Source organism: Rhincodon typus, chromosome 4 (assembly GCF_021869965.1).
Source record: "Rhincodon typus isolate 14 chromosome 4, sRhiTyp1.1, whole genome shotgun sequence".
Taxonomy (NCBI): Eukaryota; Metazoa; Chordata; class Chondrichthyes; order Orectolobiformes; family Rhincodontidae; genus Rhincodon; species Rhincodon typus.
In genome coordinates, this window is record NC_063335.1 from 14,966,799 (window position 1) to 14,983,194 (window position 16,396).

Consider the following 16,396-nt stretch of genomic DNA (forward strand, 5'->3'; position numbering starts at 1 on the left):
ACTCCCCACCTACACTCACCTTTACTGGCTCCATCCCTGCCTCTTTGACCTGTCTGTCTCCTCTCCACCTATCTTCTCCTCTATCCATCTTCTATCCGCCTCCCCCTCTCTCCCTATTTATTTCAGAACGCCCCATTTCTGAAGAAGGGTCTAGGCCCGAAACTTCAGCCTTCCTGCTCCAATGATGCTGCTTGGCCTGCTGTGTTCATCCAGCTCTACACCTTGTTATTTCTCTATCCATGATTTCCTCCTAATTTCTTATCAATCAAACTGATGAAATGAAGACAGAGGATAAAATAATTTTCATATTGAACCTTTGAAACAAAGCAGAATTAAATGCTTGGCTATTGAGAAGGTTCCACATGGAATGAATGTCTATGGTGTGTAATCAGAATCAGGATGCCTGTAATCAATATATGTAGGTGAAATTTTAAAGTGGGAGAGTGAATCAAGACATGTCTCGAAGTGTTATCTGAGCATACTCCCGCATTTTATGAACTATTGGGAAATATAATTAACAAATATCGCAATTCAAATGTAGAGTAGTGGTATACGAATATATTTTTCAGACTGGCGGAAGGTATGTTTTCCTCAAGGGATGTTATCTTGTCCATTGTTTTTCTGATTCATCTTAATGGCCTGAACTTGGGTATATGGGGCATGACATCAAAATTTCCAGCTGAGATAACACTCCGAAAAAACTAAAGAGTGAGGAAATTGGAAGTAGGCTTCGAGAAGTAACACAGTAAGTGTTGAAATGGGCAGCCACGTAGCAAATGTGAAAAAGTGTGAAGTGACGCATTTACAATATGAGGTGATATCAAATAAATGGTATAAATTTAAATAGAATTTATCAACAAAGTTTACATACACAAATCTTTCAAGGTGACAAGGCATGTTAAGATATTGTGGAGTGCGGAGTGAACGTTGACCATAATGGGTCCTGGGATGAGGAATTTTAGTTGCACACGGAGTCTATAGAAGCTAGTACTTCTCTTTAGAAAGCAGAGAAATTCTGAAAAAGTTTCAAATCTGTGAAGGGTTTTGATAAACGAGGAGTAATTGTTTCTACTTATGCCTGGATTGTTAACTGGAGAATGCAAATTTAAATGGCAAAAGATTGAGAGAAGACATAAGGAGAAATTTTATAATGCAAGTTGTTATGCTGTGGAATGCTGTCTGAAAGTTTGGTGGAAGTAGATTCAATTGTAACTCTCAGACGTTAATTTAGCCACACACTCTTAATGAAAAACAGAATTGCAGGCATCTGAACAAAGAGCAAATTGGAGAACTCCTTCAAACAGGTAGCATAGGTAGAATGGGCTTAATGATCAACTGTTGTGCTCTACGATTTTATGATTCTGTCAAATTAATTATCTTGTAACATTTTAAAATAGAAAAATCAATATTTAATTTTGAATCCGCAATGCAGTGATCTTTATAATGTGAGAAGTTGGCTTCAGTGCATTTGAAATAAATTCCAGAAATGCTCAAATTCAGTGAATCTTGTCTGATGCTAGTAGAAAGAGCTTGCCAAAAAATCTCATTTTGTTTCACTACCCTGAATCAGCATTATTCATGGCGTGGTTTAAACATATAGGAGTTAATTGTGTCAATATACAAAAGTTAAGAAAATGCCTCTGTTTTTCTGTATTTACCAATAGACTTCAGAGTTTTGAAGTATTATTTCTAATAATAAAGTTTTGATCGTGATTTTCACTTATCAGTTCAATTCTCTGCCTAATCTTTCTGTCCCAGGCCTGCTACAGTGTTCTCATGAAAAAAAACACAATTAAGCTTGAAGAACAGCACTTCTCCTTTAACTCAGATCTTGAAAGCTTTTTGGACTCAGCACTGAGTAATGATAATAATTTTTTTTTTGTGGCTTTGGTTTTGTCTCATTCCTTCCATTGTATTCGAACAGCTGCAATGCAGCTATTCATATTTTACCTCGACACATCCATTGTTTCTTTTCTAAAAACGTTCCCGCTCCATTTGACTTTTGTGCAATGAAACCTTTTGTCATTTATATTCTCCTGTCCACCACACTATTGCAGACTTTCCCTTTTGTGCTTCTACTTCTTCTCTTCTCAACATCTAAAATATCTCAAACTTTCCACAGTTCTGATCTGGAGTCATCATGGTTTGGAACTTTTGCTCTGTTACTCTCCACAGAAGCTGTCTGATCTGCTGATTATTCTCAGCATTTTCAGTTTTTATTAGATATATTTTACATCTACAACTAATGTGAACTAATAGAATCATATAAATATGCCAGCTGCAACATGGAACATTATTGAACAAACAGAAGTGCCTTTTGCTGAGTGAAGCAGCATTACTCCTGTTTAAATATCAAACTGCATTCCAACCATCTCAGCCTTCTTGCAAGTGGAAGGCATCGATCTTACATGATAATTCCTTCTGCTTTATTGAGGCAGGTAGTTCTAAAGTTAATTAGAAGTTCACTGGCTATTTACTGATTGGTCTAGACCTAGGGGTGAATTCATCTTGTCAGAATGGCTAGCATGCTGTGTAAGTGGCAGCTTAAAACAACTGAAACTGTCAGTGGGCTGGGAAGCTGGCAAGAGAATATTGCTTTTCACCATTGTTAATAACAGAATTTTGGAAATTCTAGTTGAGGATTTTCTACTTCCATTACAACCTGTGCACTCCAAATGTCCATGAAGAGCAAATGGCTCACGATTGCCCTTGTAATTTGTTGTATTGACTTTGCTTTTAACAGCCTGAATCAAAGGATGGATTGCAATTTCCATTTTGATTATAATGATAGTGACTGGGACACAGCGCTATATTCTGGCATGAAGACCACTCTGAAGAGACATCTGTCTAATAGAGCTTGAGTAGCACAATTTACAGTAATTCTCAAACCAATTTGATGGGCATAATTCCTATGCAAAATTAGGCTTGAGAGGTTTGTATGGGCTTGAACGAACAGCTCATAGTACATCTATTTTTGAGGAAAAGTAAAAAAACACTTGGGAATTTAAGATTTGCAGTAATCCTCTTTGACTTATTGCAGCACATTTTTCTCAAAGAAAAGTATGATGGTTGTAAATGTTGTTGAATCACTTGTGGTAATGCAAGGAAATATCGAGGCCATGATTACAATTGAAATGTAATTATGCTCTGCTATTTTTGTGGATTTTAATCTTTTTTCCCCTTGCATACTGCCAAAGAACTTCAATTTTCACTTAAATGCTGATTTTCTTTTCATTTCTCTTTTGTAGCACTATGTGGTGGTGATATTCGAGGACCCACTGGTACTATTTTATCACCTGGTTATCCTGACTTCTATCCAAATTCATTAAATTGTACATGGACTGTGGAGGTTTCCCATGGTAAAGGTAACGAACTGCTTCTGTGAGATTTTTACTTGTTCCTGCCTACAATCTGTCCAATCACATTCTAGTCTGTGGTCAATTTTTAGTTGAACAGAATCAGAAAATAATGAATTGGAACAAGTCAACTGCAATCTGGCAGTATAGTCCTATCTGCAAGTATGACATTAATTCAATCAGCACAACATTGGTTTCAATGAGGAGTGTTTATATTTTAATTGTGGTCAGTGGAAACAGAAGTAGTTTCATAGAATTATTCATTGAATTGGCTTCTGCTTGATTGAGATTCTGAAGGTTAGGGAGGCATGAGGCATTGAATGGAATTGCACCGTAGAATGGAACTGGAGAATAGCCCAGAGTCCAGGAAGTAAATAAACGAGAACCATTAATAAAAACTGACAAACTGATTCTCACCCTTGAAATAAGTGATGACAGAGACAATACCTTTTGCTGAGTGAACCAGCAAACATCTTGCTTAAACATCAAACTGCATTCCAAACATGCCAGACCTCTTACTGACTATACAATATTTTAGACAATCTTCAGTGGGATTAGAATTGCTTCAGCTTTCCTTTGGCAGGTGGTTCTAAAGTTAACTAGAAATTTACTAATTGGTCTGGACCTGGGCGTGAATTTTATCCTTTCAGTATGGGTAGGTTGCTGCTATGAGCAAGAGTTAAAGACAGCTGAAACTTTCAGTGTATTTGAAAGTTTTCAAAAACCTGTTGACTTTCACTTTTAATCCAAGCACATTCTTCAGCACTTAAGTACAATTCATTAATGATGATGTCAATGAGGATGAGTTTAAGTATGTTACACTGGCTGGTTTCTCACAAGTTCAAACGTACATAGATTGTACACACATGACAATTGATATGCTCCAGATCAGCCAGGAGACTTCAATAACTGAAAGGATTTCCTCTCCATCAATGTTCAGCTGGTATGTAATCTCCCAATGATAATAATTTGTGCATATTACCCAGAAAACTGAGTGAAATGTTTATACTGCATTAGTGATGTCTCACATAAATGTTCAAACCTCAAAGTAGAGGGAGTGCATAGTTTTTTTGAGGAGGGCTAAAGTCAAGGAACACCATGACTCATGCTCAGGAAAGCTGCAACAAAAGCCACATGAGCACATGTAGGTATTGAGTCAGCATTTGGGTTACTAAATATGTAGACCAGGTACTCAGTCAGATCTGAGGCACACTTCAGTATGCACCCAATAGAATTTTCATGATGGTATGGGTCTTCTGCACAGCACTGATGACAACAAGGGCTGGAGCACCAGGAGGAAGAAGATAATGAACATACTGCATTGTCAGAGAATGTCAAGGAAGAGTACATGGGCTTACCAGGGATGTCTCGGCCAGACTGATTTAGGCATGTTTCGGTTAATTTGAGTACAATGGCACTCAGTTCTGGACCCACTCCCCAGGTTGGTATTCTCTAGAATTTCAAAGAATGTGAGGTGATAAGTTGAAACTTATGAAATACTTCCATAAATAAATAGGGTAAATTTAGGTGAAATGTTTGCCCTGGTTGTGGAGTCTACAACCAGAGTACATAATTTTAAAATAGGGAGGAAAGTACTTTGTTATGAGTTGAGGAATTTTTTAATTTAGAGGACTGTGAATCTTTGGAATTCACTACCCCAGAGGGATGTGGAAGCTTAGGAATTGAGCATGTTTAAAGTTCAGATCGACATATTTATAAAAACAACGTATATGGGTAATAGGGATAGTGAGGGGATAAAAGGCATTAAAGTGCATGATCAGTCATGATCACATTGAACAATGAAGCAGGGTCAAAGGGCTCAATGGCATATTCTTGTCCTTATGTTCCTATCAATAAAATCATGGGACAACATTTTACTGCATTTTTGTCTCTTAGTATGAACGTAACCACATCACTGACACTAATAGTGGTAAATTCAGATTATCACACTTTTTTTTTGTTTCGGATACATGTTATAGTCTATTGGACCATGGATATCTGAGTGTTTTTTTCTCGGAAAAGTAATCACTAAAATCATCGGAACTATTTTCAACAGATAATTCTTGGAAATCACTATTGTTTAAACAGCCAAGATTCTGGACGTGTTGGATTTATTAGAATTAATATGTTTTAACTCTAGATTAACTGGAAATCACCTACCTAGGGTTTATAACTTTAATTTGGATATCATTTCAAGTTCACTTGCTGAAATAGAGAAGTTATCTAACTTGATGTCTGCTTTTCTGAAAATAAAATTATTTTTACAGAGTCCAGTGTGAAGCCTGTACAAATTATATAGTTGTTCTTTTGAAAAATGCCTCTTAATTCTTGATGACTCTTGAACCAAATGCATTTGAAGATCTCAGTGAAAACTGCTTGCGTTTAGTAACATCTGGTCTTCAAAAACTAGCAATTATTTTACTAAAGGTTCTTTTTGAAAACTTATCTTTGCAGAGAAAGTTCTTTATTTTGTTCCTTTAATTGGTGTGTGTGTGTTGAGTTAATAAGAACGGCAAATTTTTTACGTTGCTACTTGAAATGTGTATTAAGCAGCTTGACATCTTTGCTGAATAAATCCTGTGTTCACAATACATCAAAAATTGTGTTTCTTTCTTATACAAACCTGGATGATGGAACTTTTCTTCTTCTAAATCTAACACTGATAAATTAAATAATTAGGAATATTGGTAACAGGATTTTAAAAAAATGTTAAATTTATGTTGTGACTAGAGAGAGACTGCTTTCCTCCCATTTTGGTCCTAACAAAATGCAGTTATTTCCATTTGGTTGGAGAAAAGTGCTGAGCAAACATAAACATGAAAGAGGGATTCTAAAACATTATAGATACCCGGTGATTTGTGTTCACTCAGATCTATTGAGAAGGGATGTTATCCATCCTTGGTCACTGTGGAGTTGCACATTTCAAGCAGCAGGAGCTAAACTCAACTAGTTCTATCACTGTGCAGCCCCTCACAGATGACAGAAAGCATAAAGCATGAAAACAATTAAAGTGCCAGTACCCCTCATGGTGATGCAGGCTTAACCACTGTTAATCACAAACGCTGATAATGGACCTTATGGATCCCTGGAACATCCCAGTTGATTATGCAGCCATTCAACAGCGTGACCCCTTCAGCAAGGAAAATACGTAGCAGTTGGACATAACAACAGAGAAAGGGCATATGTCCTGGTAAAATACAAAAAGACATGGACACCATTAGTATTGTGTAATTTAGTATAGAACAATTCACTATGTTGCATTTTACAGTCTTTATTTTCTCTTAACATAGAAATGAAATGTAATAAACTATAATTAAGCAGCTCATTTTGCTTGCAATGGACCTTTAAAATAGTTATCTAATTAGTCCAAAGTATTGATATTTCTCCAAAGTCCTGCTCGTTTTCCTTTCATGACAACATTTATTTCCCTTTATATAGTACGACTGAATCTGTTTTCATCACTCCTTTTAGGCAGTGTATTCTAAATCAGAGCAGCTTGGGGCAAAAAATAAAATTTTCATCTTCTCTTTGGGTCTTTTGCCGATCATCTTAAATGTGTCATCTGTATACCAATACCCCTGCCAATGGAAATCATTTTTTCTGCATTTACTCAATCAAAATCTTGATAATTTGTAATATCTCTCTAAATTGTCCCTTTAATCTTTTCTGATTCAAGGACAATAATTTCATCTTCTGTTATTTCACTATGCAACTAAATTCTTCCAACTTTGATATCATTTAAATCAATCTACTCCACGCACTGTGTCCTTAACATTGTTCCTAAAATATGTCCAAAATTGGATGTAGTACCAAAGCTGAAGCCCCATAAGTGATTTGTGAAGTCTTGTTACAACTTTCTTATTTTGGTCTTGGTGCCTTCAGTAATAAATCCCTGACTGTCAAGCTTTTGCTTTGTAGCTATTTTCCCTTGCCCTGTGACATATAAAGATCTGTTTGTGGCAACCTCTTTAAAGTATCAGTTACAGTTCTAGGTCAGATACTCATTTCTGATTTTCAGTATATCCAATCAGTGAAATCAATTGACCTTTTACCCCTCATATTTTGTCAGATATTCTAATTCTTGTCTTTGGGTATTGGGCAGACCAAGATCGCTGGTAATTGACACATTGCTTCTGTGTCCAATCATTTTACAAGTTTAGTTTTGGGTGCAGCTTTCACAGAGAGGAGTTTTTCACTTTGAATTCATGTTCATTAACAAACACGTGAGAACAAATGTGCTTTACTGTGTGTCATCAGAGGGCAGCATGTAGGTAAAATATAGGAGGAGGTCACAGAGCGTTACTCGAGTGACATTAAAGGTAACTATGTGGGAGCAGGGTGAAAAAACACTATTGCAAATGATCTTCTGACAATGATTCATGGGATTAGAATGAAACCATAACTCACCCGACAGAGTAAACAACAGAGGAGATGCTTTGGAGGACAAATGTAAAAGGCAAAGCCACCATCATCCCATTGGGCTGCTCCCTCCTTTAAGGGAGACAATGGCAATAGTTTAACCTGAAGCTCAGCAAGTTTCAGGTAAAAGGCAAAGTTGAGACCTTCATGGTGACCTGAGCCAGTATGGGAATTGAACCCAAATTGTTGGTGTTACTCTGCATCACAAACCAGCCATCCAACCAACTGAACTAACCAGCCTATGTTCAATTTTGTCAAATTTTGGTGGAATTTTGTTAAGGTGGTAACTGCTATACCTGGCAGGCCAATAAGGCAGCTGCATTGCCTCTTCTCAGTATAATCCTGTCAAACTACACATCCTGTCACATAGTTATGAGTCTAACGACAAGCTTCCCCTTAGAAAGAAGACACCAGGAAGGAAGTCTCAGCTTCCGAGAGCTCTCAGCCAATTAGAGGCTTGCAGTTGCTTCACTCAGCAGTGCCATAGGGAAGGCTATGGTTGCAGGAGTCCCAGGATCACAGGGCTAACTAGGTCATCAAATATATAACGTGGGCGGAGCGGGGGTATAGTTTCTAGGGGAAAGGTGAGGCTGTGGTATTGTTAGCAAGGTCAAAGGCTGCCTCACAATGGACACCATCCCCTTGCTTCCTGATGTGCATATTTAATCAAGTGATGACTTTTATCCTGTGGAGGTGATATATTAATAGACTGGTCCTTGTGCCCTGCATGTCCTGTGGAAGTAGTCCATCTACAGATGTGATAATGGTTGTGGTGGAGGGGTCGTTGTTGCTGGTGGGAGTAAAACACAGCCCCTCCACTGGTGATTAACCAGCTATGTAGAGCCTGAATTGACAGTGGGGAGGCGAAGGTGGACCATGGGCTTTCTGCCACGAATGTAACTCTGGTGGAGTTGGGAAGGCTGTGTGGCTCATGTACGGCAAGATATTGCTTAATTACATGCCCTCCTACCTCCAAGCTTGCCACCAGAGAGATTCCGGCCAAAGGCTGCAGACAGTTTGAATCAGGAAAGAAGTAATTTTGTGCTTATGATAAAAGATGTCCTGCGTAAGTAGCGAAGGTTTAAATCTGAGTGGAGGAATATAAGGCTGTAGTTCGAGGAAAATTGACTTGCATCAGTAAAACATAATCATATGCTTAAGAATCCCTTAAAATATTCTTATCCCAGCAGTTCTAATTTATGACACACACTGAACCTTCAAGCATTTGACAGGAAGTGATCCAGGAGGATGATGGTGACGCCTCAGAGGAAGTCACTTTGTCTGAGTGTGCCTCATCACAAGACTCATGCAGACAATACATCACCATAGACATTCTCACTACAGTGGAACAGTCAGGGCAAATAGTTTGGATTTTTACCTGGTGACTGACAAGTTAGTGAACTAGAAAAGATTGTGGAGGAAGTGAAAACAATGGAGAGTCTACCTTGGTAATTTGATCCAAGTTCTGATCTGGATGGAAATGCTGTTATTTAGGAGTTGTTGAAAAAGATGGGAAGCTTCTGGAGCTGTTTCAGGGATGATTAAAAAAGGGGATATGGAAGTGAAGATTTGTCTTCAAATTCTCATTCAAAAGCAGAAATGACTCAACAGGCCTGGCAGTATCTGTGGAGAGAAAGCAAAATTAATGCTTCAGGTCCAGTTCTGAAGAAGGGGTTTTCTCTCCACAGATGCTGCCAGACCTGTTGATTTTGTCCAACAATTTCTGTTTCTCACTTACAACATTTGCAGTTCTTTGTTTTCTTTTCAAATTCTCACACGCTGTCCCTTGTCATCGGAACTAATGTTTCCTCTAAACATGCATCAAGAAAGTGATGCATAAACCATTCACAAGCTGCCTCAAAGAAATACATAAAGATATTGTACATTGACATGAGCAAGTCGCACACAAAAAGTAAATTTAACATTCATCAATTCCTATCATGCTGCCTATTGTCCAGATAGTTGAGTATGCTCCTGTGCTGGTGAAAGTGGAGCAGTCTTTGCTGAACCTTCATGGACTTCAGAGGGTGCTGGCAGATAGAGAGGAGATCTGAGCCCCATGCCTTTGTCAAACCTACATAGAAGTGCTATGAAGAAGATTCTACATAAGACCAATGCTAGACTGGTCATTTTTATTTTTAGATGGTGCTGCGTACGACAACTGCTAATAAGGCATAGCCAAGAGGTCCATTTTGTAGCGGGTCTTGTTACATTAGGCTGAAAATGTCTGTCACTAACTGATATTCCATACTGAGCATCCTGAAGAAACTATGTTCCTGCACGTCAAGGAAGCTTGTGCCCTTCCTGTCTAGCATCTTACCGGCTACCCATCTCTGCCAAAAAAAAAACCTCTCTTCCGTGGAGATAGTAAGAACTGCAGATGCTGGAGTCCGAGATAACACAGCATAGAGCTGGAGGAACACAGCAGGCCAGGCAGCATCAAAAAATCTAAAGAAGGGTCCCAACCCGAAACGTCAACTTTCCTGCTCCTCTGATGCTGCCTGGCCTGCTGTGTTCATCCAGCTCTACACTGTGTTATCTCTCCTGTGGAGTTACAGGTGTGGTAGCATAGAGATATTGCTGTTATTGCTGCTGCTAATAGCACTGCTGGTTACCTTCATCCTTGTTTCAGATCTGGTATAACATGGCATAAGTGATGCACAACAGGAATTTACAGGTACTCAGCTGAAGCTAGTTGGTTCAACAACCCGTTTATTCCAATTTCAGAAACCTTTGAATTAGGGGCCATAAAAAAGAGACCTTCTTCAGCTGTGGTGAAGAGTCATCAGATTCGTACCATCAACTCTGCTTTCTACCACAGATGCTGTCAGACCTGCTGAGTCTCATTAGCAATTTCTGTTTTTGTTTTGAATGTGTATGCATGTTTTTTGTATGGACTTCCAGAAGGTATATGATAAAGTCCCACATAAGAGACTGTTAACTCATGTAGAAGCCCATGGAATTGAGGGCAATTTACTGACATGGCTAGTGGCAGGTGACAGAATGTAGGGATCATGGGTAGATCCTCAAATTGTGACCAATGTGACCAATGATTTTTGACAAGGATATGTATTAGGGCCTCAATTATTTCCAGCATTATCAGCTGCTTGGACAATGGCATCAGACATCATATATCCAAATTTACTGATGAAACCAATTTAGGTAACAAATGATAGCAGAAGATTACAAAGGGATATTACAGAATAAGTGAATGGGCAAACCTGGAGCTGATGGAGTTCAATGTAAACAAGTGTGAGGTTTTCAATTTTGGATTGAAATAGGATAGAACGGTATAGTTACTGGATAGCATGAAGTTAAATGCAGTGTATATCCAAAGAGACTTGAGAGTTGAGGTGCATTGATCTTGAAAATATCAGAAGGAGGTGCAGAAAATAATCAAGAAAGCTAATATCTAGAGGACTGGAATACAAAGATGCAGTGGTTATTGTGGAGTTATACAAAACCCTGGTTAGACCTTGCTTGGAGTGCTGTGAGAAGATCTGGGCATCACACCTCAGCAAGGTAGTATCGCGTGGGTCTACAAGAATAATACCAGTACATCAGAAGTTCAGTAATGAGGAAAAATTATATAAGTTATGCCTGTTTTCTCTAGAATTTAGAAAGATCAAGGTCTTCAAAATATTCACAGGAAAAGACAGGTTTAATAAACATAAACTGTTTCCACTGGTTGGGGGTTCTAGAGCTGGGGAGCAGAGTCTGAGAATTAGGGTCAGACATTTCATGAGATAGGTTAGGAAGCACTTCTACAGACAGATGGTGGTAGATGTTTGAAACTGTCTTCGACAAATGGTAGTCGATGCTGGATCAGTAGTTAATTTTAAATCTGAGACCAATAACTATTTGTTAAGCCAAGGTATTAAGGAATGTCAGCCAATGGCAGGTATTTGGAGATAGGATACAGATGAACCATAATCTCAATGAATGGTGGAACAGGCTCACGGGACTGAATAGCTTACTCCTGTCCCTATGTTCCTAACTGGCACCAGTACAGGGCTGATAGATCCAAAATGCAGATCAGATATACAGGCCTCAGTTGTATAGAAATTGTATTAAAGTTTTAAATGTGTGTTCTAGAAGTTGTTATTATAATTCTTAAAGTAAGCTTTCAATACAAGTTCTGGGGGAGAAAAAGTCATTTACGCAAGATAAGACAGCCGCTGTGAGGTGTCAGTGCTTTATTGGCATAAATCTCTATTATGTCTTCATCCCCTTATTTGCTTTCCCTCATGTGTGCAATGAAACCTAGGAAGCCAGTGGGTCACAGTTAAATTGCAGAAACCATGTCAATGTCACACTATTTGTGTGATTAACATATTGAAATTGATAGCACAGTTCACCCAAAGGTGTTTGCTTGTGATGTTGGTTTTGGCCATTTGGAGGAAGCTTCCTGACCTGTTTTTGGTTTTCCAGGACCTAATTTCCCTGGCTGCACCAAAAACCATGTGTTTTCTCGCATAAACATACGGTGGCTTCCCCCACCCACCACCCCCACACCTATATTTTTTGAATGAGACACATTTCATTGCTCCTATACTATGATTATTTCAGTCTCATAGATTTGTGCAGGTGGATTACAAGAGTGGAATATTGAAGCTTGGCTTATTTGGTATTAAAGAATTGCATGGAAGACAAAGCTGAAAGAAGTTAAAGGCTGGAGACCATGATTTCAATAGGACAATGTACATGATCTCTATATCACAGGGGACTAGATGGATGTTACTGTTTTGATGACAAATTATCATATGACAGGTGTCTCAAAGGAGAAGAAATTTATCAGGATCAACTATTCTGGCACCTTGTTTCAAGGAATAAACATTTTCAAATCTAACTTTCACAATTTAACTTTCAAAAACACAATTCAGACCTTATTAGTTTGTGTGTTGTATTTAGTTTTCATTGCTTGGCAATGGAATTATTTAGAATTTTTTCAAAGTTGTCCTCCTTCTCCCAAAACTTCTCCTTTGAAAAATATCCCTGTATATCATTTGCTAATTCATCAGTGTCAAGTATTTCATAAGTGAATATACCGACTATAAATGACCATTAAACAAATGCTGGTGACTAACGTATTAGTTTTATAGGGTATTTGCTGCTTCTGCAGATTGCTAACGCAAATACGTTGCTCTATACATTTGAATAAGTTAATTGCTGAACCATTTTCTAAATCCGGTGTTGTGCCAGACTCTGGAGAAGGCGTTGTTCTGTAAAAGAGTAATTTTCATGTGAGGAATCCTTAGTTTGAAGGAAGATCTATTAAAAGAAAGAAAATGTATCAGTGATTCATGTCTGACTGTATGCTGTTAATGAAGTTGGAATGAAATGTGATTTTTTTAACTCATTCCATTTCATTTATTTTTGTAGGTGTACAGTTCACCTTTCACACTTTTCACCTCGAGGATCATCATGACTACTTTCTAATCACAGAGAATGGCAGCTTTACTCAGCCTTTAGCACGGTTGACTGGTTCGGATCTGCCAGCACCAATTAATGCTGGTCTCTATGGAAATTTCAAGGCTCAGTTACGCTTCATTTCAGACTTTTCAATATCATATGAAGGATTTAATATTACATTTTCAGGTAAGAATATAGGCATATGCAACACTAATTGGTAAATCAAAGAAGTTTGAGTGTGAAGGTGATCAATCTTAGTTTTAACACACAGGAGTATATTGTAGATCAGAAATTAAAATAGGAAATGCTGAAAAGTAGTTACAATATCTAAACTCTTGACCTTTACCAATTGCTCTTTTCAACCTTTTTATTATATTTGGGCTTATTCATTCAATTCTGATGAAAGGTTTGACCTGAAATATCAAAACATATTAATTTCACCTCCAAATTATCAGGCACTTCTAGCATTTTCTGATTATTTATTTAAATAGAATCAAACTAAATAGTCTAGCTCAAACTTCATCAAAGTTTAAACTTACTTTCTCCTTTGAGTTTTATTTTTGTTTAAAAATGCTTCTTCACACATCCCTGTGATAATACTGGCAGAGTACGACCTGGAACCCTGTGAAGACCCAGGAAATCCAACATTTGGCAAACGTGTAGGGACATCATTTGGAATTGGTGATTCTCTAACATTTTCCTGTACTCCTGGTTACCGTCTGGAAGGTGCATCCCAGATCACATGTCTAGGAGGTGGCCGTCGTGTGTGGAGTGCACCTCTGCCAAGGTGTGTGGGTACGTGGTCCAGCTGCTTTTGTTTGCTTGTACATGTCGTTATTGTTGGCATTTAGTTAATGGCATGCACATAATAATGAAACATTTAGTCACAGCAGTGTTCATATTGGCTTTGGTGCAACAGATAATATTAGCGTTCGAGCGAAACGGAATTATGTCTCCATTCATGGTTGACTTCGGTCTTAAAATTATTGACAACTTTAGCAAACTATATGACATGCAGGTGAATATTGTTGTATAATTATTTTCAGTACCATAACCCTTCTCCAAGCCATGAATACTATGTTTCCCCATGAGTGAAATAATTTTCTCAAAACAAAATCTTTAGTTACAGTGCCTCATCATTCTCTCTTCTTGATTTCAGAGTTTAATCAATTGCTATTCAATTTAGAACAATATGATTATGATAAAATGAAAACTAATATTTTTGCATAAATAACAGTCAAATACTAGACAACATAGGCTCTTTAAAAATTATTAAAGAACATTTAAGGATAAACGTGCAATCTGTGAATCTCTTATTGGTAAAAATGAATCATTAACTGACTATTATATTAATCAAAATTCATTCTTATGTTTCCATTCCAAGTATTAAGGACCTAGAATAGCACAAGTGGAAAAGTCATGTGTGGAAAAAAACATCATTTCCTTCTGACCAGAGAGTAACATTCTACTTATTTAGAAAGAAAAATGGCATATTTTGCTTTTAGTTTAGTTTCATGTAAAAGTAAAACCCTTGGAAACTGCAAGTAACCCAACATTCGGAAAAACCTTGTGCATAAATATCCATTTTAAAAAATCAATTTTATATTCACTTTTTATTACTTCTAACCTGAAGACAGTGAAAATTATTGGCGTAGCAATAATAGTTATGAGACATTTTGTCAAACAATCTTTATTTATACATGATTCGAGGTAGCTAACACAACGAATCTCCGCACAGAGGTAGTAGGAACTGCCGATGCTGGAGAATCTGAGGTAACAAGGTATAGAGCTGGATGAACACAGCAGGCCAAACAGCATCAGAGGAGCAGGAAAGCTGATGTTTCGGGCCTAGACCCTTCTTCAGAAATGGGGGAGGAGAAGGGGATTTTGAAATAAATAGAAAGAGAAGGGGAGGTGGATGGAAGATGGATAGAGGAGAAGATAGGTGGAGAGGAGACAGACAGGTCAAGGAGGCGAGGATAGAGCCAGTAAAGGTGAGTGTAAGTGGGGAGTTAGGGTGTGGGTTGGTCAGTCAAGGGAAGACAGACAGGTCAAGGAGGCGGGGATGAGGCTGGGAGGGACGAGGTGGGGGTGGGGGTTGGTCAGTGAGGTGGGAAGAGCGGATAAGTGGGAGAAAAGATGGACAGGTCAAGGAGGCAGGGACGAGCTGGGCTGGTTTTGGGATGCGGTAGGGGGAGGGTAGATTTTGAAGCTTGTGAAGTCCACATTGATACCATTGGGCTGCAGGGTTCCCAAGCGGAATATGAGTTGCTGTTCCTGCAAACTTCGGGTGGCATCGTTGTGGCACTGGAGGAGGCCCAGGATGGACATGTCGTCCAAGGAGTGGGAGGGAGAGTTTGTCCAGATGTCAGCTGTGGCTCAAAGATGATGGGTTAATTTCCACTCCCGTGCTTGAGAACAGAAACCAAGACTGATGTTTCACTGCAGTACAAAGGAGGCACTGCAATGTTCTCGGTGTTGTTTTTTTGGATAAGACTTTAAACTAAGATCATATCTGCCTGTTCAGATGGACATATCATATTCCATGACACTGTTTTGAAGATGAGCAGTGTAGTTATCCCCTGTGTCCTGCTCAGTTATTATCCCTCAATCACCATTACCAAAAAATAATCGAATATCTGGTTATTATCACCGTGCTGTTTCATCCTTAAAATGTTTGCAGAATATAGATGTTTATCTGTGCTGACAAATCAAAAACAGAAGTAGCATAGATTCCTCAGTAATGTTATGCAAGTGAAATGCTTCTTGTATTAGCTTTGGTTAGAACTTGGAACTATGACATTATTGTGATTACAGAGACTTGGCTGAAAGAGGGGCAGGACTGGCAGCTACATGCCCCAGGATTTAAATGTTTCAGGTGTGATAGAAGGAGAGGTAAAAGGGGTGGGGAGTTGCATTACTGGTAAAGGAGTTTCTCACGACTGTACTGAGAGAAGATACTTCAGAGGACTCATGCAGCGAGGCATAATGAGTAGAACTCAGGAATAGGAAACCTGAAATCACAACGCTGGAGGTATACAACATGCCTCCCAATAGCCAGTGGGAGATAGAGGAGAGAATATGTAGACAGATTTTGGAAATCAGCTGGGTTGTAGTGGTGGGTGATTTTAACATCCCCTATATTGACTGGGACTCACTTTGTGTTAGGGGTTTGGATGGGGCAGAATTTGGAAGAACCGTTTAGGAGA

General features: G+C 38.5%; 1 protein-coding gene across 1 annotated transcript in view; it reads left to right on the forward strand.

Annotated features, from left to right (window-relative positions):
- csmd3b (CUB and Sushi multiple domains 3b) overlaps window positions 1–16,396 on the forward strand; it is a 1,719,816-nt gene that overhangs the window by 1,326,877 nt on the left and 376,543 nt on the right. The window contains 3 exon segments of the mRNA XM_048595770.1: window positions 3,249–3,365; window positions 13,158–13,373; window positions 13,794–13,982. Of these exon segments, the coding sequence (XP_048451727.1) occupies window positions 3,249–3,365; window positions 13,158–13,373; window positions 13,794–13,982 (522 nt within the window).